The following is a 24,325-nucleotide window of genomic DNA, read 5'->3' on the forward strand; positions in this document are numbered from 1 at the left end:
GACTGTAGATAGCATTTGAAGACTATTTCTTATGGGCTGTTGAGCCCAAGGCCAACAAAATGTTGGTTCTCTTGGGAAGGTGTTGTGCCTGTGCCCTTGGGATGGTTGGAGGCACCATAGCTCCTTGTAAAAGCATAGGAGGACAATACCTGAAATAGTCAAAGAGTTAGAGGAACTGCTCAATGGAAGACTAAATATGACAATCGGGACTTTTCAGCTTGCAAAGTTTATGATAAAACCATAAAATCATTGAGAGCAAGTAGCTCTAAGAAGCCCTGACTTCTGGGCATGAATTCGGTGGGTGGAGTCAGAAGGCAGTGCCACTTTGAGTACAATTGGTTCCAACAGTGTGTACAATTTGAGTTCAAGTTCTAGCAGCGTGTCTCCCAGAGAATATCCACCTTTGCCCTTTCCCTTCTATCTCCTTCTATCTCTCTATAGGTAGGAGGAAAAGTAGGCTTCTGGGACTGATAGCTGCAGGGAGGAACTATACAACAGGCATAGTGGATAGAGCTCTGGGTTCAGAGTCAGGAAGATCCAAGTTCAAATCCATCTTCAAACATTTTCTGAGTGACCCAGGCAAGTGGAGAGGAAGGGAGGGGAGAGGAGACAACACCTTATAGGTGGTTGTGAAGATCAAATTAGATCCTTGTAAACAAAAATAGCATTTAGCACAGGGACTGGCACATCATAGGCACTGTATAAATGTGTATGCCCTTCCCTTCCCTTTCTCCTTCCCCAAAGACAGGAATAATGTGGACTTTTTCACAGCACCCCAAAATATTAGAGAATACTCCTTGAAGTATTAAATAAGCCGGTTGAGGAAGAAAAAAAGATCTTTATATTAGATAGCTTCACAATCATTGTTTCTACTAGAAGATGAACAGCAATGTTCTGAGTCTGATGATCTTGGTAAGGTTTGGTGTGGCCATGGAGGCAGCCATGCTTGCCCATGTTTCTCTTGGTCTGAGGCAGAATCCCAGGGCAGATGGTCCACAGGTCTGGTCTGATGACAATTCTGAGATCCCTAGAGAAAGAAATAGTAGTACAACAGGAGTCTGGGAATAAAGGCAGGGAAAAACCCTTTGTAAATTAGAACAGGGCAAGAGACAAAAGACTGCTGAAATTATAAGTCCAAGGTGCCAGGGGAGGGGACGCTGGGTTTGGGCACTTGGCCAAAATCCTGCCTTTCTAAGCCTTACCTTGCAACTTTTCTAAGGCAGGTCTATACAACTCAGGGCAAATTACACTGTGTTCCTCAAACCCATTTTTTATGGGTGAAATCAGATTGAATTGAACATTAAGGGCAGCCTTGAAGGGGAAAAGTACCCATAAAAGGACCACATGGAGACTGAGGGACTGGGAAGGAGAGAGAGTTTGTGTGTTTGTACGTGTGTGTTCTCTTCTTCTTTGTCTTCCTCGCCCTCATCTTCCTCTTCCTCTTTCTTTTCTTCCTCCTCCTCCCTCTCAAAAACACATTGTGATTTTGTGAGGAAAAACCCAACTTGATCTCATCGGGTTTTCTCGAGCTTTTTCTCAGATAATTCTTCAAGGACTGTCTCCATTCTCTGCAGTGATCTTGAACTTCCCCACAATGTTTCTGAGCTCCCAGGAGGTTGGGCAGTTGGAGACTTGGGATGCTCTGTGTCTAGAGTTGAGAGGGTGGTCGGAGTAAGGATTGTCAAGTGTTCATTCAGAAATTGAGCCTCCTGTTAAAACTGTTCTTTCCAAGTTTACCAATGATATTTAAAAAAACAAACACACACACCAAGAATTTATTTTCTCTTTCTTCAATGTCATCTCTCCCCATCCTCCAACTGACCAAAAAAAAAAAAAAAGAAAGGAAAACCCTTGTAACAAATATGCAGTCAAGGCAAATCTCCACATTGGTCAAGTCCAAAAATACATGTCCCACTCTGCATTTTGAGTCATCCCCTCTGTTGGGGAGGGGGCAGCATTCTTCATCTTCTGGACTCTTGGGATCCATTGCACTGATGAATATCTTTGGGTCTTTCAAAGTTGCTTTTCCCTATAATATTGTATCTTGTAAACTGTTTTCAGATTTTGTTCACTTTATTCCAATCATTTTTTGGGAAACCTTCCACTTCTTGTTTCTTATGGAGCAGTAATATTCCATTAAGGTCTTATAGCATTGTTTCCAGTTATTTGCCATTACAAAAAGAGTTTCTATAAATATCTTTGTACCTGTGGGTGTATCCTTTTCCTCTTTCTAAAAATGATCTTGTTCTTTAATTTGGAAAATTTTAATTTAATTAATTTAGAATATTTTCCCATGGTTACAAGATTCATGTTCTTTCCTTCCCTTTCTCCCCTCCCCCTCTCATAGCCAATGCACAATTCCTCTGGGTTTTACATATATCATTGATCAAGACGTATTTCCATATTATTAATATTTGCACTAGGGTGATGGTTTAGAGTCTACATCCCCAATCATATCCCCCTTGATACATGTAATCAAGCAGTTGTTTTTTCTTCTGTGTTGCTACAGTTCTTCCTCTGAATGTGGATAGTGTTCTTTCTCAGAAAGCCCAGGGGGCAGCTGGGTAGCTGGGTAGCTCAGTGGATTGAGAGCCAGGCCTAGAGGAGGGAGGTCCTAGGTTAAAATCTGACCTCAGACACTTCCCAGCTGTGTGACCCTGGGCAAGTCACTTGACCCCCATTGCCTAGCCCTTACCACTCTTCTGCCTTGGAGCCAATACACAGTATTGACTCCAAGACGGAAGGTAAAGGTTTAAAAAAAAAAAGAAAGAAAACCTTGTGAATTGTCCCAAGTCATTGCATTGCCACTAATGGAGAAGTCCATTACATTTGATGTACAATATTTTCCTGGTTCTGCTCCTCTCGCTCTGCACCACTTCCTGGAGATTGTTCCAGTCTCCATGGAATTCCTCCACTTTATTATTCCTTTGAGCACAATAGTATTCCATCACCAACATATACCACAATTTGTTCAGCCATTTCCCAATTGATGGGCATCCCCTCATTTTCCAATTTTTGGCCACCACAAAGAGCGCAGCTATGAATATTCTTGTACAAGTCTTTTTCCTTATTATCTCTTTGGGGGTACAAAACCAGCAGTGCTATGGCTGCATCTAAGGGCAGTCTAAAGATAATCTTTTAAAAGATTAAAAAATATTTGTTGATGCTTTTTGGTTTTCTCACCATCTTCCTTTTGAAATCTATCACTCTTCCCTCCCTGGCAAAGCATCCCTTGTGACGATGAATTTTTAAAAATCGGTTAAGTAAAACCAACGAGTATATGAACTGTCTGCCAGTGTCCAGCCATTCCTACGTCTCTGCTTCAACTTTTCATGGGTTCAACTTGGGTATTATCATTACACAGCATTTGGGTTCACTTTTTTTGTTCTTTCCATTCACATTACTCTAGTTGGCAAGTCATCTCTTCCTTAACTGTTATATTCAATGATATATTCTCAGTCATTTTCTCTGGAACTCTTTTTCCCCCCCAGCATCAGTCCATTTCCTATTCCTGAATCCTCTGCCTTCCATTAGCGTTGGTGACACCGTTAAGTGAACCAGAGAAGGAAATGGTAAACCCCTTGGGGTTCTTTGCCAAGAAAACCTCAGAGTCAAATACAATGGAAACGGCTGAATCGCCCACAGCAACAAAAAAGGGGGGATAAGAACAGCACCGGCCTTCCTCTACTTTATTCCTTCCTGGCTTGGGAATGAAAACCACAGTGTTTCACGTAGGGGCTTGATAATATGCTTTTCATTCCTATTTTTAAAGTAATCGAGTTCGTTTTGGAGTCAATTGTTCTTTACATATTTGATAGAATTCATTTATAAGTTCCTCTGGGTCTGAGGGTTGATCATTTCCCCAAGTGGTTCACAATCCTTCTAGGGCCTGGAACACTCCTGGGATAACAAGGTTTGGGAAAATTTGGGAGAAAAACAGGGCTTTAAATGCAGTCTCGCACGCAGCGTTCTGGGTACATTATTTTGTCGAAGTTCAAGTGTTGGTTACATTGCTATTTTCTCCCGGATGGCTATGGGTGGCTCCAACTAGAGCCATTTTCCATGTGGCCACCAGGGAGCAGTACAACCTCAGAATTGCAGGGTTTGGTCCCAACTTTGGGCAAGGTATCTGGATTGCGCAAACGGAAGGAGAGGGAGAGTGGGAGCGATGTCCCGTGGATTTCGCACCTTTCTTTCGTGGAAATGAGCGTGTGGGGACGAGATAGTCTTGTACCTGACCTTACAAGGCTTTGCTTTCCATCTTGCGTTCCTGCACACACAGCCCAAGCCCCTGCCTCCCGCCTCCCTCCCTCCTGATCCGCTGTACAGACTAGCTTCCCTTGTGCAGTCATAGCGTCCTCCATATTGATTGGGCAGCTGTGGGCACCCTCTGGAGTCAGCTTGTGGGCAACTGACTGGGTCAAGCCAACAAGCAAACGCTCTTTTGTTGGTGGAGTTGTCCTTTCTGTGATTCTTTCACCTGTTCTTTGTCCAAAAGGTCGGGGTCTGTCGTTCTTCCCAGGGCTGAACTTAGCGGTTTGAGGAGAAAGAGGAAGTATTGATTTTAAGATATAAGGTAAGGGTTGAGAAAAAAAAAATCCTGTCCTCAACCTATGTTAGCAGCCTTATTGGACACTATTCTTCCTGCACTCTATGATTTAGCCACATTGGCCTTTTCTTTGTTCCAGTTAGCGTAGCAGTTAAAATTAGTTTCTCTGCTAGAAGTATTATATGTTTAGAGGTTTATTAAAGATTAAGAATTAAAGAAAATACGGAATAAGAAAGCACGTGTCTGGGCCCAGAGAGCCCATTCACAATCACTCACATCTTGTCTGCTAGGTAGAGAGCATGTCCTTGGAAGCAGAAGTAGGGAGAGAAACTCAGTAGGCTTTACAGCCAGTTTAAATAGAAATTTTGATCTCGCCCAGGTGAGGATCTCAGTGAGATTAGAGGGCATCCTGGCAACTAGAGCAAGGACTTCTGGGGATTGAAGTCTGGGGTTCAAACCTCCATTTTTACATTAGGAAGACTCCTCTTCCTGAGTCCAAATATAGCCTCAGATACTTACTAGTTGGGTGACTTTGGGCAACTCACTTTACCCTATTTGCTGCAGTTCTCTTATCTGTAAACCGAGTTGGAGAATGAAATGGCAAATTACTCTACGATCTTTGCCAAGAAAACTCCAAGTGGGTTAAAAAAGAATTAGACACCACTGAAAAATAACTGAACAGCTTTCCTTACATGTGACACTCCATTTCCAGGTGTTGTGCCTTTACTATTCCTGAATTGCACATCTTCCTTCCATTTGCCTCTCTGTCCCTCTCTCCTTTCAAGTCTCAGTCTAGGTTTCTACATGAAGGCTTTGAAGATCCTTCCAATGGCAAGTGCCCTCCCCAAATACCTTGTATTTCTTTTCTTTATATCTATTGTTTATTCTTAAATATATACTTTTTAGAATAAGTTCATTGCCAGAAGTGCTCAGGGCCTGGCACTTATTTGGGACTCAATAAATGCTTGTTGGTTGGTTGATTGATGGAAGGGTGACTCCTTTAGTCACCATGATGTGACTGAGTTTATCTGGTTTCTATGAGGCACCAGGGAGGGATATGAGGAATGGGGTGGGGGCAGATCTCTCTTGCTTGTCAATATTGTCCAGAGCTCTGTATTAGGGAATTACTTTGAGGGAGAAGGTGATTGAAAGATCAGAGTTGCCAACCTCCTTCCTTCCTTCCCTCCTCCCTCTTCTTCCTCCCTCTTTCCTCTCCTTCCTCCCTCCTCTCTTCTCCCCTCAATTATTAGTTCTACAGTTGATATCACTGGGAATCAGCTCTGAGTGAATATCTTTATATATCAGGCAGATAACTCTTTCTTTGATAACTTTAAACAAGGGGTTTATTTAGAAGAAGGGGAAAGGTAGAGAAGTTGGGGGGAGAGAGGGTTTGGGTTTCCCTAATCCTAAATTACTCTTAAGTTAAAGGATAGTGAAATAGAGTCTAGATTTGGGAAAATGGCTAACAGGTTTGAAGATTGTCACTCGAGTCCAGTGGGAGCAGGATCTTTCAGGCCTTACTCCTTTCTGTCCCAAGGGCAAAGAGACCAAGTTCCTCAAGCTTGGCTGTTCCTTTTCTTGCTTCTCTAGCTCTGCTGCAAGCTTTTCCAATTTTCTCTCATCTACAGCTCATCCTGGCCATTGGATCAGCTCTGCCCTTTTTCTTGAACTCAGTGTGGTGCCTTTCTTCTTTCTTTCTTCTTTCACATTTCTTTCTTCTACTGCAATGAGACTAAGTAGAACTGAAAGAACTCAGACTTTAAAAAGGATGAGATAAAGATGAAATAATATCTGAGGCCAAAGGGAGCCACTGGAGTTTATTGAGTTGGGGGACTGACGTGGTCAAGAGTTGAGCTTTAGGATAATCACTTTGGCCTCTCTGGAGAATGGGTTATTTAGGCAGTTTTGTGGTTGTCTTTGTACCCTCCATATCTAGTACAATGCCTTGCACCAAGAATTGGAGATGTAGACTTGGAAGGAGCCTACAGGGCAGAAAAGTTAAGAGACTAGCTCAAGATCTCACAGGTAAATAAGTGGCCAAGTCAGGATTTGAACTCTTTATCTATCTGTTGCACCTACTACAGAGCATAGGGGAAATACTACTAGATTTGGAGTCTCGTGCACAATGTTTATGCGTGTGTGGTTGTACACACACATTTACACACATGTGTATAAACATATGTGTATTCACGGACGTGATATAATAATATACATATCGAGATAGCTGTCCATATATTTATAAATACCTTTATCTAGATGTCTGTCTATATACAGATGTATATAAGGAGCAATATCTAGCTCTCAGTGTCTGTATCTATAGCTATATTGATGGAGAGACACATTGATGGACAGACTTCTCTACAAAGAGATATCTCTATAGCTATATATCCAGTGATAGAGCAGGATAAGGAGGGAGCTCTGTCTATTTGCATATCTATGGACACATCTCTATGGATATTCATGGATAGGCATAGATCTACAAAGAGATAGTTATATAGATTTATCTAGATCTAGATCTAGATCTGTCCATAGAGAGATATTAATGGATAAGCATATCTATAGAGAGATATATTGATGGACTGACATCTATATATATTGATGGATAGACATATGTATCAACAGAGATATTTTGATGGATATATATGTATAGAGATGATGATTAGACATATTTATATCTATATATTGCTGGACAGACATCTATAAAGATATATTGATGGATTGACATACCTATAGAGAGATAAATGGATGGACATACAGATATCAAGAATTAGGTGTAGCTCCCTATAAGCACATGTATTGGTACATACATACATGTATGTCTATGTGCATGCATGCATCTGTCTGTATCTCTATCTATACACTGATATACAGCTGGAAATAGCCTGTGATCTCACCAGTCTAGGCATCTCTGGTTAGAAGCTCCTTCCACCCAAGCCAATGGGAAGCAACACTTTAATTTAGTGCACCTGGGTTGGAGGCAGACTTTCACCAAAAGCAGCTGAGCTAGCTGTTCTCTGAGTACCTGGCGGGAGCGGTTGGGAGCTTGCACTGTATGAGGTTTGGGGATGAGAGCAGCTCCACCATCGACTCCAGAAGCAAGAGCTGGATGTAATCCGATGTCCCATCCCAATTGGTTGATTTCACATACTCGTGGGAGCCCCAGCCTCCACTTGAGAGACTACTGCTCTGTCCTAAGAACGAAGCTGAAATTTTGGGGAGATTCGTCTGGGAATGGTAGGCAGTATGATCATATGGGGATATTTGGCATTAACTGAGGAATGAAGAGCAATTTTAACTGGGGAAATTGCTGGGGAGAGAGATCCGAGAGAGATTTTGAAAGATGTAATGATTACAGATGATCTATGGAGGATGACAGAGAGGTAAGCATCTTTTCTCTGTTCTCTCTTTTTGTCAAAAAAGAGCATAATGGTATTATTAAATCTTGAGCTGAAAGGGTTGGAATCTGACTTTTCAGAGCTGAGCTCGAGTCCACCTTCCTCCCCAAATCTTTCCTGATACTCCCAGCTGTTAATGATTTGTTCATTCTTTCTGTTTACTTTGTAGAAGTCACTGTGTATATTGTTTTCATAGTTCTGTTTACTTCACTTTGTATTGAATTGTGTGAATCTTTCCATGCTTCTCTATATTCATCGTATTAGCTATTTCTTGCAGTGATATTTTGCTTTATCAGTATACTACAATTTTGTAAGCCTTTTCACAATTAATGACATGTATTTTCCTCCCCTCAATTCTTTGCTAAAACAAAAAATGCTGCAGTAAATATTTTGGTGTTTATGGGGGGGTCTTCCTTATCAGTAGAATCTCTGAGTCAATGAGTATAGACATTTTATTAATTTTATTTGTACAATTCCAAACTTTTCCAAAATGTAATAATTCATAGCTGAGGTGAAATCTCAGATTTGTTTTGATTTTCATTTCTCTTAATATTAGTGATTTGGAACATTTTTTCATATGTTTAATAATTTGTCATTTTTTAGAACTATCTTTTATATTCTTTGACTTATCTAATGGGGTCTTATATGTGTTGTCTCTATATCCTGGATATCAAACCCTTTTCAGAGAAATTTGATACATAGAATTTTTCTCCATATGACTTCTTGAATTTTTGTTCTAACCTCATTAATTTTGTGCAGAAGCTTTTCAGTTTCATGTCATCAAATTCATTTATTTTATCTTTTGCAATTGCCTTTTCCCTATGGTTGGTAAAGAATACATGTCCTTCTCATTGCTGAGAAAGGTACAAATTTATTTTCTAATTTTTTATTGCATAATCTTTATTATTAAAGTGATGTATCTGTTTAAAATGTAATGTGGAATATGGTGTGGTCTAAACCTAATTTCTGCTAGACTGATTTCTAGCTTTCTCAACAGGTTTTATTAAATGGGAAGTTCTTTCCTAGATAAGTAATGTTTCCAGACTTCTCAAACATTGTCTTTTGTACATTCATTGTCTCTGATTCTCCTCCACCTAGTCTGTTCCATTGATTAGTTTTTTTATTTTTTAAACCAGTGCTAGATGATTTTGTCAACTGCTACTTTGTAATATAGTTTGGGGCTAAAATTCCCATTCTCCTTTATCTCCATTTTTTCTTTTTTCATCATGTCCCTTCATATTCTAGGTCTTTTATCTGCCCAAATAAATTTTATTATTATTTTGTTGGAATCAGTAAACTATTCTATTGATAATTTGGTATAGTATTAATGTGTAATATAATAAATTTTATTGTTATCATGATTCAGTCATTAACATGAATATTCCTCCAGACTTTGTTATTTTTTATTTCTTCAAGGAGTATTTTTAAAAAATCCTTACCTTCATCTTAGAATATATACTATGTATTGATTCCAAGGCAGAAGAATGGTAAGGACTAGGCAATGGGGGTTAAGTGACTTGCCTAGGGTCGTACAACTAGGAATTGTTTGAGGCCAAATTTGAACCCAGGACCTACTATCTCTAAGCCTGGCTCATAATCCACTAGGCCACCTCACTCTCCATTCAAGGAGTATTTCATAATTAAATCTAGACAAATATTTTGTGTACTTTGGTAGAACCATGATATTTTATGCATTTTGTAATTATTTTGAATGTTGTTTCCCTTTCTCTTAGATTTTGTCATATACATGGTGTTGATTTTAAAAAATGTTTATTTTGTAGCCTGAAAGTTTCATTTAGTATCTCTTCTAATTCCTTAGATTATCTAAATAAACAATTATGTGATCAGCTTTTTCTACCGTTATACATTTAATTTCTTTCTCTTATTACTGGTATTTATAGAACTAGATAAACTAATAGCAGGGGAGAGTGGGCATTCCCTCTTCTTATATTTATCAAGAAAGCTTCTACTTTATCTCCATGGAATATGCTTAGATTTTAGATACTTAACAGTATTTAAAAAAAATTCCCTTTATGCCTATATTTTGTAGGACTTTAAAAACTCTTAGTGGGTGTTACACTTTGTCAAAGGCTTTTCCCTCCATCTGTTGAAGCAGTCATCTGATTTTGGAAAATATGATTATAATGATCAGTGTTCTGATGTTGAACTGGCTTTGTATCCTGTGTTCAAGTTGGTTACAATGAATCGTTTTGTATATGAATCACTGTATTCGGACAGAATTTTATTTAAATATTTTGAACTGATATTCATTAATGCTTTATCATCCCATCATTTAAGTAAAAGGGCTACTGTATATTTGTGCCTCCTCTATAACATGAGCCTCCTCTAATAGAAAGATAATCTGTGGAGATATTTCTAGTTGTAATAAATGAGATGCTCTGGCTTGACTAGAGAGATACTAAGGGAAACCTGTGGGTGCCTAGTTGTAATGGAGATAGAGATGTTTCTTCAGAGATAGAGAGATACTACTAGAGAGGATACTCTGGGGCTGCCTTTTGATCACTACTGATGGTTAATAGATCAAGTTCCACCCTTCACCTCCCAGTTTTCCACCCACACCCTCCTGCCTCCCTTCCCTTCCCCCTGTAAGTCAGCTGCCCTTCTAAGTAATTCCAAGGTGAACTTGTGAGGTTTAGAGAAGATACTCTTGTTCTCTTTCTCAAGTAAGGAGGTTTATTGAGGAGGACAAGGATGGAAGATGACGTGAAAGGGATGAGGTTTTCCCTAATCTATAAGGAGGGTTAGGAGGATTTTGGGAAATGTCAGTCCTGTCACAGCTGTGACACAAAAGTACGTCAGGGAGATGGAGGACAACTGTTTAATCTTCTTTCTTATTCCTTCAAACTCAAATCTCAAAAATACAATCAGTTCTTTACATTCTAAGCCACTAACAAAAGTTAATTTCTTCTCAGTCTAGCTCCAGAAGACACCCCCAAGGTGTCCTTCAGCCTAGGACAGTTCAGAGCTTCTTCCCCCTTCAGCCTGACTTGACTCTCCAACTGTCTTTCCTGGGAACATTCTATTTGGAATGTTCACCTTGATTGGTAGATGAGGTCCCCAGCTTCCTGTCTTGCATGCATGAAAATTCTCTCTTCCTTCATGCCTCTTCCACACTCCCAAGATACTTTCTTGAGTTTTCAGAACAATTTGTGAATTTTTAGTACTAGTTTTTCATTAAAGGTTTCTCCCCTCTATTCAGTAGTTCTTTATACATAGTTAGTTTTCATTGTTAAATTTCCATTTGGGTCTTTGTCCTTTATCATCTCCGAATAGCTTCCAATCTTTATTGTATTTTAGTCTGTAAATGATGCATTTACTATTTCTGACTCCTTTTATATTTGTTTGTAATATATTTGTTCTCTTATACATGATCAATTTTTAATGTTCCATGTGGTCCTGAGAAATAAATGTTAACAGTCTCATTTAGAAGACACCAAAGGCTTTTAGCTTTAGATTTTCTTTTTTCTTTTTTTTTTAAACCCTTACCTTCCGTCTTGGAGTCAATACTGTGTATTGGCTCCAAGGCAGAAGAGTGGTAAAGGCTGGGCAATGGGGGTCAAATGACTTGCCCAGGGTCACACAGCTAGGAAGTGGCTGAGGCCAGATTTTAACCTAGGACCTTCCTCCTCTAGGCCTGGTTCTCAATCCACTGAGCTACCCAGCTGCCCCCAGCTTTAGATTTTCTAACAGTTTGTTCACTTTCATTACTTAGCTTTCATTTATCTTTGTGTTAGATTTGTCCAAAATGGAGAGAACAACACTAAAATCTTTCAACAATATTGTGATATTGTCTCCTAATTCAGTTAGCTTTTTCTTAATGAATTGGAATGCTAAGACATTTGTAGAATATTTTCTAGGCTTCTTTTCAGTATATTTAGTTTATTAATTTATATGTTGTGAATTTTTGTTTTTCCATTGTCTGATAGCATTGTTACAACTCTTGCTTTTTAAAATTTACTTGATATACGGCAAATTTTGTTCTAGCTTCTCAATTTTATTGTTTAAGCCTTTGTTTTTTAGGAGCCTTTCTTGGTTTAAAATTTTTAAAAATATTCCATCACTTTTTAAAAATCAGATTGCTTAATCAATTCACATATAAATTATTGTTTCTATGAATTTTGTTTCTATGAATTATTGTTTCTATTATTCTTTGGTCTACTTATTTACCCTTTCCTTAAGCCACCATTTGGGTCTTTATCTCTTGTTTGTATTCCTTGAACTGATGCCTATTTTTATTGCATTTTGGTCTGTAAAGGATGTCTATTTCTGCTTTTTCACATTGATTTGCAGTATCTATGTTCTTATATATGGCCAATTAAAAAAAAATTCTATGTGGTGCCGAGATAGAAGTATATTTTTAGCAGTATCATTTGGAGGTTACTATAGGTATTTTAACTCATTTTTCCAGGAATTGGCCAATTCTTTATTTTCTCCTCCTTATTTGTCTTTTTATTAGATTTATCCAAAACTGAGAGAGGGACATCAAATTGTCCTGCTATTAATGTATTACTGCTTATATTTTCTTGAAATTCAGTTACTTTTTATTTATGAATTTAGATGCTAAAAATCATTCAAAACATGCTTAATTTTGATATTAGTTTTGTGCCTGTGGATTCTTTTAGTATAGTTTCTTTTTTTAAAAAAAAATCTCTTTGTTGTGAATCTGTTTTTCCTTTGTCTGAAAGCATGTTAACATTTCATGCTTTTTTGATTCTCCAGATGCAAATAAATTTTGTTCCAGACCCTCTTTTTATTGGGTTTGTTTCTTTTTAGCAACAGATCCTAAGGTTTTATTTTCTTACCCAATCTTTCATACTTTTTTCATTGTTTTGTTTAAGTTATCCACCATTAAATTTAGGAGAGTTAGTTTTGTATTTTCTTCTCTTGTCCTTAATATTTTAAAAATTAGGACCCCCCCCCCAATTTTTATTAACACACAACTTAGGTGAATTCAGTTTTTTGATTAGTCAATTTTAGAGTAACTCTGTTTCTATTGACTTTATTTCCCTTCCCATTTGTCTTGCTTAGCTTATATCTAATTATCTAATTCATCTTATTCCCCCCTCCCCCCCCCCCCGCCACTGAATAAGTTCCCCCTACTTCCTTTTCCCTTCAACTTCATTGTTAGTTTTTTTCATTTTCTGTATCAGTTTTTTAAATCAGAAGGATTTTGCCTTCTCCCATCCTCCTATGACATAGAGAGTGGAAGCTGCCAGGTCTCATGGATCCTCTCATTCTTTGATACATCAACTCTTTCTGGTGACTTGAAGTATTTTTATTTGATATGAGTCTTAGACTTTGGCTATGAGGTTTTCTAGCCTTTTTAGTGTTTCTTTCTGGGGGTTTAACTGGCAGAATCTTTCTGTCTTTGCCTTTTGGCTGTAGTAGATCTGGCCAGTGATGAGGCCTTTTTATCCTGCCTTGGCCTGTTTGGTAGGTAAATTGTTTTTGTTAACATCTTACATTTTCTTCTGTTTTAACAACTTCTACCCATTTTTTGTTTGTTTGATCTTTCTTGCTTTCTCATGTAGTTATTGATTTCTGTTTGGTTTGTTCCAATTCTCAGAGAGTCTATTATTTGGATAAAGTTGACTACTTTCTTTTCTAAGCTATTTTATTTTCCTTTTCCCTAAAGCCTTTATTTATTTATTGCTTAATTCCTAATATTATTCATGTTGTTCTTATAGAATATCCATTCTGCCTATGGTTGTTATAAAGACATACATTCCTTCTAGATTGGATTCTTGGCCATTTTTGGATCTACATTTTTTTTTAAACCCTTACCTTTCTTACCCTTACCAATACACAATACTGTGTATTGATTCCAAGGCAGAAGAGTGGTAAGGACTAGGCCATGGGAGTTAAGTGACTTGCCCAGGGTCACACAGCTGGGAAGTGTCTAAGGTCAGATTTGAACCCAGGACTTCCCGTCTTTAGGCCTGGCTCTCCATCCACTGAGTCACCCAGCTGCCCCCTGGATCTACAATTCTTTATAGGGGTCTGGAGCATCTTTTACTTGTTCAGTTCTCCAGCCTTGCTTTCTGAATTGGGGCTTTTTTTTTTTGTGAGAGACACATTAACAAAAACAACTTATCTGTAATATCTAATATAGTGCCCTGGACTAGTGGAGGAAGGATATTATAGAGGAGTAAGTGAAAGGTGTAAACATAAGTAATGATGATGAGCTACATAAAATTAGATTGTAAAACTATACCAAAATAAGTTCAAAACTGTTTGGATACTTTTGATAGAGGTAATCAAAAGTATCTTCAGTGATGAAGTGAAGTTCAAAGGTGAACTTCCCTTCAGGGCCAGACGCAAAGAGGCTAAAGAGACATATTATAAAAAATAAAATATTTATTTAAATATATAAGGATAACAAGGATTTCTAAGGGACTCTAAATCCACCCAAATAAATTCCCAGATTCCACAAGGAACCGCTTCTCCTGTGTTTCACATGCTACACTAATCCTCCCTGATCTGACTAACCCAAATTTATACTATCTAAATAAAAACTACCGCTATTATCCTTATAAATCTTAACTTTGCCTTCAAATTATAAAATAGCAAAGGCTAGCTGGTTGAGTCTCAAACAGGAATCAAGTTAGGGCTCAGAGTCTTAACAGACACAAAGTCCACACCAAAGACCAGGTTTTTCTTTGTTCTTCTCAGAGTTAAATAAGCTATAAAACCCACAGTAGATATTCAATAGTGTTTCCCAAGTTGGGAAAGGAAAACACTGATCTCCTTCAGATCTTTCCCTCACACAGAGAGGCAAAGATATTACCTCCTCCAGCCCTGAGAGTGTCTCTTAGAGTGTCTCTGCCAACTGTCAGAGAGAGTAATTGACATAGAAAACCGGTTATAAGGTGTCACATCTGAAATTAACCCTCTCTCAGCTCTGCTTCAAACTCTAGTTCTTTTCTCAAGCAGCCACTTTACTTCTTATCCCTAAACTAATCAAACAATACTCATTTTCTAATATCATCCTTACAAAGGCTAATTTCACATCCTGCCTTACTAGTTATGTGACTCAACCAGTCACAACCAATTTCAGCCTCAATTTGCTCAGCTGTAAAGTGGAATAGTACCCACTTTTGGTATTGCTGTAAGGATCGAAGGAGAATGTATATAAATTGCTTTGAAAATCATTTTTACAAATGCCAGAATTATCAATCTTGGGGCAAAGTCTCTTCTCTGTCAATCTGTACCACTCATTTCTTTCAATATCTGGCTCAAAATTCACCTTTTTCTTTGGAAAATTTTATTTAACTCCATTCGATCAATTCCACCTCTATTTTGTTATGACATCACCGTTTATGTTCTTAATTTGGAATCTGTATTTTCTAATGTTTTCTGTCTGGTCTCTTCTTGATTGAAACAATGCATTTCATGGGTCCCTAAAAAGTTAATTGTTATCAACTGGCAGTTCTTGATGTTAGACTTGGTCAACGGGCCTAGGAGCGGCTTGTCATATCCTTTCCTTCTGGCTCACAGACCCTTCTGGAGAAGATGGTCAGAAAGGAATCTAGAAAAAGACAGGCCACCTGATAGAAACTCTTTAAGGGCTAGAATTTTGGCTTTTATATTTTATGTTCCAGAGCACCTGGTGTAGTGGATGCTTAACATGGATTATGTGTGAGATCAGTGCTTTGTAGGATCATAGATTTAGAGCTGAGAGATCTTCCAGTCCAATACTGCCTTTTGTGGAAGGAAGTTGGGTCTCTTGGGCAAGGTTAATGCTTAAATGGTAATGCTAGGAGGGGCTTTGGATTCAGGTCTCCTGACTCCAAATCTAGGGCTCTTTTCACTTCGTGTTGCCCCACATAACAGTACCCACTGGTTTACACATCGGGGAGATGTGGAGAAGTTCAGAGAGCCACAAAGGGGACTAGAAACTCTAGGAAGAAAAACGAGAGTATTGACATTTTCCATTAGAGGAGAAGTCGCAGGCAATTTAGTGAAGGTCAGTTAAGCATCAAAAAAATCTTTTAAAAAAGAGAAAGGTAATATCAGTATCTTCAAACATTTTCTGCTCTTCTTGGAGCCCGTCTTTCAAATGCTGCAATCATCACAGTTACATGTTTTAATTTCCCTTTCAGTACTGTATTAGATCTCAAAGTCTGGGAAGGGGATTAAACAGGAAGATCTAGGAAGTTGGGTTCATTATTGACTTTTAAAGACTTCTTGAGTGCTTAAGCGACCACAAAGGGTCGCTGAGTATTGAGGCTGCTTGGAGCCCACAGGCTTTTTGGGGAGTGGGAACACACCTACATAGACAAATATCATCAGTGCTATCTGCTACAGACAGTAAATCCTACAGGAATTCAAGAAAAATAAAGCACTGTGGACTGAGATAGTCAAGGGAAGTGCCAAGAGGAGAGGATCTGAATGATGGATGGAACATAGCAGACTAAGGATGCCATGAGAGATTGGCAAAACAAAGTCAGAGATGGGGAAAAGCCGATAGGAGCAAATGGAAGTTAGGTATTTAGAGAGAATAGTGTCAAAGAGGATTCTAAGACTGGTCTGGTGACAGAGGAGTGTGGCACCATTGATAAATAGGGAAAATTTGGGGCAGTGAATAGGTTGTGGGAAACAGACAATAAACTCCATTTTAGGTATGCTGCATCTGAAGGTAAAAATGGAACATCTAAGGGAAAATACCTATAAGGAGCTGAAATATATGACTGGAAGGGGATAGGTCAGTCATCTGTCTTGATTTTTAAGCTATGAAAATGGAAGAGAATAAGAATATAATAATATATTGTCTGCATTTATAGGAGAAAAGGAGGTGGAACCAAAAAAAGTGTGCAGGGGTGTGTGTGTGTGCAATGAGTGAGGAGGAGAAGCACCTTCATTGTTCTGGGTTTCTCCTGTAAAATGGAGATTTGAACCCTAGACTTCAATCCCCAGAAGTCCTTGGTACTTCCCAGAATTCCCTATAATCTTACCTGAGTCCCCACCTGGGCGAGATCACAACGAGTATTTAACTGGCTCTCAGCCATTGCAATGATGTAGTAAGCAAGCTAAGCTCAGGCACTCTGAATGGGCTAATAAGCCCTAGGCACGTGGTTTTCTTATTTTGTATTTTCTTTATTCCTTGATTTCTAATAATCCTTAATAAACCTCATAAAATATAATACTTTTATTACTAGAGACTAAAATTAATTTGTACACTCCTCAGCTCCCTCTGCCCACGGACTCCTAAACATTTGACATCAATGGTTCTTTTGGAATCTTTTCCAGAAGTCTTTAAATGTAGCACAAGTTATCGTTCATTTGGAAGGTAGTCCTCCTGAAAGGAGTGCTTATTATTTGTCACTTCATTTATGTTGGGTCTTCCATGCAGTAAAGGCAATTCCTTCATACCTCCTCAATGTTCTCCCTTCCCACTCACCATGGCAGCTGCTTTTCAGGTTTCTTCTCACTTCCATTAACTCCCTGGAGATCCCACACTCTGCTGAGGATCTCGCCTCACATTGACTAACAAAATTCTGGATGTTCTTCATGGGCTCCCTCTTCCTTCTCATCTCCTCCCAGACCCAATTTATTGTTTCTTAACTCCCATTTCACATGCATCAACGATCTTGTTCCATTCTGTCTTCTCCAGATGATTATCACCCTCTAATCATTCCTACTTATCTTCAGGCTTGTCTGACTGCTTCCCTATTGCTTATAAACACGTCCACATCTCCCCATCCTCAAAAAACTGGAACTTGGTCCATCGATTCCTGCTGGCTATTATCATATATTTTACACACACATATCTTTTAGTCTCCTTCTAGAATTAAAGAAGGCTGTTAATAATAGATGCTTCTGCCTTTCCTTTTACTTTCTTCTTAACCCTGCAGTCTGGCTTCTGACGTCACCATTCAATTGATTCCCGGCACTGCCTCTCCTGGTTCTCCCACCTGTCTGGTCATTGCTCCTCAGGCTCTTTTGCTGGATCTCCATCCAGGTCGTGTCCATTAACTGTGAGTGTCCAACAGGACTGTTTTTGATCCCTCTTTTCCCCGCTATTTGACTTGGTTATCTGTGATCACTCCCTTGGTTTCAACTTTTATTTCTATGTAACTGCTCTTCAGATTTCTTGATCTAGCCCAACCTTTTGTCTCACATCTTGAAATGGATGTCTTGTCCATCTCTTAAACGTCAGGGAAGTGTGAGTCAAGGTTTTTAATATTGAGCAGTGGATTTATTATCTATGCCTCCCACATCCTCCCTCCCCTTCCTAATTTTCCTGTTGCTGCTGAGCTCACTGCCATGCTCCCCATCACTGGGCTCAGAACCTGGATGTTGCCACTGACTCTCCTCTCCCCTCCCTCCCAATCCAAGTCCAGTTGTTTTCACCTTTATGAAGCCTCTTGTGTATACTCCCCTCCACTGCCACCAAGCCGGAGCAGACCCGTATCACCTCATGTCTGAACTACAGCAATGTCCCGCTGGTTGGTCTCCCTGCCTTGAGAGTTGCTCCATTCCTGTCCACCCCCTATTCGGTTGTCAGTGTTTTTCCTAAATTATAGTCTAACTATGCCACCCCCTTAGTCAACTCTAGTGGCTCCTTATGGCTTCCAGGATCAAATATAAACTCCTCTGTTTGATTTTTAAATCCCCTAGAACTTGGCTCCAGTTCTTCCTCCTTACCCCCTGCTAGGAACTCTCTCCCCCAGAGTTTCTACCTCCCAGCGTCCCTCCCTTCAAGACTTGGCCAAAAGCTCACCTTGTGCCACATCTCTCCTGATCCCCACTAATGCTAGTGCTTTCCTTCTGCTGATTATCTTCAACTGATCTTGTATACGTCTTATTTGCTCTGGGTTATTTACAGGTTGTTTTCCCCGTTACACTGGAAGCTTCTTAAAAGCAAGAACTTAAAAAAACAAAACCCCTCGGTCTCCTCGGGGCGATGTCTGACAAATGACAGGCGCAGAATGCTTATTTGACTAACTGGAGGATCACTTACTACATGACTTCAAGGTGGATTCAAATGGTATGATTTTATTTAATTTTCTATCTAGGTCCTTTGGTGATTACCTTTGAAATACATGGTCATTCAGTCAGATTATAAAGGAGTCCATGATGAAGGCTATTACAAAAATGTCACTTTTACTGACCCTTACACGTGATTTCCCCAGAGTCAGGACTGGCATGATGATTTCTTAGGAAGAGAGAATTCAAATGCATCTTATGTTTAAAAATGATTCAAGGTTTTGGAAAAAGCATCATTTATTTCAAAGTACAATGCAAAGTTGTATTTTAAGAAATACACATTTGATCTTGGTTCTCAAGACTTGGTTATGTGTATTTCAGTTCAACTTTAAAATGAATTCAGGCTTACAAACGTTACATACCTCAAGTACAAACAGCACAGAAAATGTCTATGGTCTTAACAGAATGTTCTTACATTCATTCACTTTTGCCCTTAAAGTTGTCTTACATTTCTGTAATCTGCTTTTAAATGAAGACAGCCTTATTTTAAAAAAATACTCTGTATTTTCCGCACAAAGTGCGTATATATTTCTTTAAATTAAGATTTTGGCGCATAATACTGGGAAAATTATTTAAGAACCAAACATGTTAATTTAATAGAACTGTCACATGCCAGGACTTTTGAATAACTCAAATTATTTCTTTAGATGTAATGCCAACTTTTTGTTTGTACAGGAAATAAAAAAATGGAGGACTGATGACAAAAATAAAAAAAGGATAATGAAGTTGCTCAGATTTACAGGTCTCATTGGAGGTTGTGGCTAAACCCAGACTTTTTCTTAAGCACAACAGCAAATCTCACACTATCATAATTGCAAGAAAGATTTGAAAGGAACAAGTGATAAAAGCCTGACTTGCTTATAACTGTTTTGCCAAAGGGATGGATTGAGAAGGCAGAATGAATGGGAGGAGGAAGGGGGTGGGAGGCAGAGGGAGTTATAGCCTAAAGATGTCTCAAAAATTGGCATATCATGATCCGGATAAGTACCTTTTTTTTTTTTTAAACCCAATTTTAATTCTCATGAGGAAAGTGTGAATTAGACCAAGGATCTGAGCTTCTTCTTCCAATTGTTGGACTCCATATACGCCATGGATTATAGGTCTGTCCCATATCATCCGCTGGATTGGGGATACTGCTGGCAGGAGGAGTTGAGGAGTTTTCATTACTCATCAGATCAATACTTGACAGAGTATTAGCCGGAGTGGTGAAAGGAAGGGAACTGTTGAGGTTGCTTGACCAAATGGAACTGCTAAATGGGGTGGAGGTGGACCACAGGCTACTGGAGCTGCCGAGGATTGACTGTACCCCCCCAAAAAAAAGTTCACAGAGATGATCATTAGAATTTAAACTCTCTATTTGACTAATGTTAAACCACAATAAGAATGTCAAGTTTATTTCTGCTTATACACATATCAGAGGTGTAAGAACTATATTCTATGGAGAGAACTGATAGTCTAAAGAATGATCACGGTACCATCAAAAATGTAATTTAAAACCAAATATGAGAAACTAGGGCACTTAAATGTTAAAGTTTTTTGTTGTTTAAAATGTCCCAATATAGGCTTTTCTGCATTCCAGGGTTTTGTTTAAAAAAAAAAAAAAGAGGTCATCAAAACAATATGGTACTGGCTAAGAGACAGAAAGGAGGATCAGTGGAATAGACTGGGGGCAAGGGACCTCAGCAAGACAGTATAGGACAAACCTAAAGATCCCAGTTTTTGGGACCAAAGTCCACTATTTGATTTGCTGGGAAAATTGGAAAACAGTGTGGGAGAGACTAGGTTTGGATCAACATCTCATACCCTACATCAAGATAAACTCAGAATGGGTGAATGACTTGAATATAAAGAAGGAAACTATAAGTAAACTAGGTGAACACAGAATAGTATACATGTCAGATCTTTGGGAAAGGAAAGATTTTAAGACCAAGCAAGAGTTAGAAAAAAAATCATAAAATGTAAAATAAATAAATTTTGATTATATTAAATTAAAAAGGTTGTGTACAAACAAAACCAATGTAACCAAAATTAGAAGGGAAGCAGCAAAATGGGAAAAAAATCTTCATAACAAAAACTACTGACAAAGGTCTAATTATTCAAATTTACAAAGAGCTAAAATCAATTGTACAAAAAAAAAGAATAAAGTAAATTCTAGTTTACTAGAGAAGTCTACATTAGTTGGAAAACTGCAGCCAGGTCTCAATCTGGCCTATTTATTATATAATACAACAATCATCTGATAAGTGGCCCTGGAAAAAAGAAAGCCTACCCTCTTTTCAAGTAGAGAAATTTTGAAAGAAGTTGATAATTCCTCTAATTTATCAAGAATAAAATATTGAATATTCTTTAAATAAATGATTTACTTAGAACTTCTAGATTCTCCCCAATGTTCCATCTAATGGTTTAACATACAAAGACCCAGCCATATGTGTGTGGTTTTTATTTCTTTTTGGGGGTGGTGGCACAAAAATATATTTTTGAGGAGTGCTTACCTATAGCTTCAATTGAAAATCTTGCTATTTTGACCGGTAGAAAACTATTTGAAATTGTACTTGGATCACAACAATGGAAACGTTAGTGTGATGACAAAGACCAGTAAGTGATTATAAAGAACACAAGTATTTACCGAAGTTGTGTGAGTTGGGGAACCTGAACTGGTGGGCCAAGAAGGAGCGGAGTCGGTGATTGAAGTGTCCCAAAGGTAGGAGGGGACATGGCTGAATTCATTCCAATTTCTTTGGGTATCCTGACTGAAGGAAGACCGAGGCAGCCCAAGTTTGCTAAAAACCTCTGAAAAGAAACAAGAATTTCAGATCATTTCTTATTATGAAGGTTTATTTAGGCCCTAATGGAGAATTTAACAGATAACCTTCATTGCAAGAAATAGCTGTGGAGCACCCACTGCATACAAGGTACATAATCCTGTCACATAATTTTAAGAAGTTCTATTGTGCTGTGCACCCCAACAATGGATGTTTTTAAAAAAGTATACATAATCAATAGGATGTATTAAAAATGTAATTTACCAACATTATTAGATAATGCTAAATTTGCCACTTTCTCAACATCTATGCATAACAAGAAAAAGAAATTAGGAAGACATTAAGTGCACCAGGTACTGTGAAACCAGAAGTCATTATTTTGGAGAAATATGAGTTTACTGTTTTCTACAACTAAACTTTGAGGGGAATGGATGGGAATATAGGAGAAATCCCTCTGTGTGGAGGTTCTTGCCATTGGCAGGAATTTTAATTCTTCCATAAGATGCATGAAATTGTGACTAATGATAAGGCATCTAGAAGGTCTTGACTCTAATAAGGATTAAGGAAACTCCAAAACTAAAAACAAAAGAAGCCTACTACTCCTAAACTAGGGGTTCTAAATTTAGGCTTAGATTTCAGGGGGTCTATGAACCTAGGTGGGGAAAAATGTCATTATGTCACCTCTACCTGAAATTTAGCACTTCCTTTAATAATTTTAAAACATTATGAGAAAGAGTCCATTACACAGATGTATCCAGAGGAACAATGCTAATTTTCTTCTTTTAAGACAGAACCCTATTTTTTATATAACTCAGGCTATAGTTGTAACAATATTATTTTCAGGTCTCTATTAAAACAACATATGTTTTCCTTTGCATTTAAAGACTTACTTCATGCAAGTTTACAGACCTTCATTCCTTCCTTCTTGGCTTATGCTGAAAGAAACAAGCTACTTTCTATATCCCATGGCTTATTAGTTACTAGTTTACTGTCAAACACTCACCGCCAGTTAGATTAAAGGAATTCCCAAAGGCAGAGAATGAATTGAGAGGTGTAAAATCAGGGCTGCTTGGGTTGCTGATGGGACTCCACAAACCAGAGCTAAATTAACACAAGAAGAAAATTTCAATATACATTTTTGTATGTATTTTTACATACATTTTGTGAAAAAAAAATAGTAAACTGGCATGGGCAATCAAATATTAATCCCAAACAACAATAACAACCCAATAACATATAGCTGAAAAGTGGTAAACAAAAAGAACTAATTAATGGATTTATAAAGTTCAGGGTTGCTTATATAGTATAGCTGATAGCTCTAGGAAGGGAGGAAGGAAACTTAGAAAAATGAGTACTTTTCTATATTTAAGATTTAAATACATTTCTTAATTCTGATTACATATAGCATATTTTGGGGAAAATTTACTAACCAGTGAATATTTATTGAGTATCTAGTAAATACATAGCATTTTAAACAAACATTTCCTTTAAAAACCCAAAACCTTTATTTTCTTGTCAAGGATAACATGGATAGGAAGTATCTGAGGCCAGATTTGAACACAGGTTCTCCTGACTCTGGGCCTTGCATTCTATCCATTGTGCTACCTAACTGCCCAAAACATTCAGTTAAAAAAAAAAAAAGGGAATCCACCAAAGTGATAATTCTACCACTTATAATGATTAGACCTACACAAGGCATAAAAACATTCATTGCCTTTCAATTTCTTTTCTTCTCCAGCCTCTCATAATTTGTATCTCCTTATTATGGTTTAGAACAAGCAACAATACACACAAGATTGAAGATGGCCGCCAAACGTCACTTCAGTGCTCTTTTAATCACACAAGGGTTAGGCCATGGCCTACTCCTCTTGCATAAACCATGAGGTTAGCTTTTACTGTTGTTTGAAAATCCACTAAGGAAACATCTTCGTGGCTTTGTCATCTCTGCTTCCAAACAAGTGGCTGATATCGGGAAACTGGATGTGTCTTTCTAGGATAGCTGAGGTTGCGGGCATACAATGGACTGTTTCGTTTTGGAAGAAGCAAGCCCAAGAGCTTGCTACCGTTTCTGGTAAACATTCTGACTCGAAATTCAGAACAAATGTATTGAGGCATAGCGAAGATGTAAACGTTTACTAATTAAGGATGGCCAATGAACGATACCTGTCTGAGCCATCGCTGTCAACAGGTGTGTGCGAAATGCTGATACTGCCAGAAATATCTGTTTTATTTGAAGACACTTTCGTTAGTCCACTCCCACCTGCAACAATGAAAACCAATGATGATGCATTAAAGTCTAATAAGACTAAAGAGAATTAATCTTTAAGCAATACATTACAGGTATTTTGTTTCGAATATGTTCAATTACCTGGGCTCTTGTCATAACCTGCAGCAACAGCGGCAAAGGTAGGATTACCATTCCTTCCTGGTAGTGAAGCTGTCTTTGACAGTTTGTGTTTGTTACCATTAGGCTGCTTCATTTTTGAATCACTTAAATGAAAGAAAAATAGGAAAACTAATTATTTTTTTTAGCATTTGAATTATATAAAATAAAGGTCAATGAGTTCACATCTATTTCAGAAATGATATGAATTCTCTAAGATGACAGA

At 38.2% G+C, this 24,325-nt stretch overlaps 1 protein-coding gene and 1 long non-coding RNA gene across 9 annotated transcripts in view; one reads left to right on the plus strand and one right to left on the minus strand.

Annotated features, from left to right (window-relative positions):
* Nucleotides 1-23,886, plus strand: part of LOC103096108 (uncharacterized) — a 46,412-nt gene extending 22,526 nt beyond the window's left edge. The window contains exons 2-4 of the long non-coding RNA XR_471236.3: nucleotides 17,820-17,942; nucleotides 18,794-18,955; nucleotides 23,490-23,886. This is a non-coding gene — a long non-coding RNA (uncharacterized LOC103096108). The remainder of the gene's footprint in view (nucleotides 1-17,819; nucleotides 17,943-18,793; nucleotides 18,956-23,489) is intronic.
* The window catches only part of TMEM131 (transmembrane protein 131), a 264,070-nt gene continuing 258,918 nt past the window's right edge, over nucleotides 19,174-24,325 (minus strand). For all 8 annotated transcript variants that reach the window (XM_056808387.1, XM_056808386.1, XM_056808388.1 and 5 more), the window contains 5 exons: nucleotides 24,085-24,206; nucleotides 23,880-23,976; nucleotides 22,720-22,817; nucleotides 21,581-21,744; nucleotides 19,174-20,254 (listed from right to left, as the gene is read on the minus strand). In XM_056808387.1, the coding sequence (XP_056664365.1) occupies nucleotides 19,967-20,254; nucleotides 21,581-21,744; nucleotides 22,720-22,817; nucleotides 23,880-23,976; nucleotides 24,085-24,206 (769 nt within the window). In that variant the 3' untranslated portion in view covers nucleotides 19,174-19,966. The remainder of the gene's footprint in view (nucleotides 20,255-21,580; nucleotides 21,745-22,719; nucleotides 22,818-23,879; nucleotides 23,977-24,084; nucleotides 24,207-24,325) is intronic.

The sequence above is a fragment of the Monodelphis domestica genome, chromosome 8 (genome assembly GCF_027887165.1).
Source record: "Monodelphis domestica isolate mMonDom1 chromosome 8, mMonDom1.pri, whole genome shotgun sequence".
NCBI classification, from domain to species: domain Eukaryota; kingdom Metazoa; phylum Chordata; class Mammalia; order Didelphimorphia; family Didelphidae; genus Monodelphis; species Monodelphis domestica.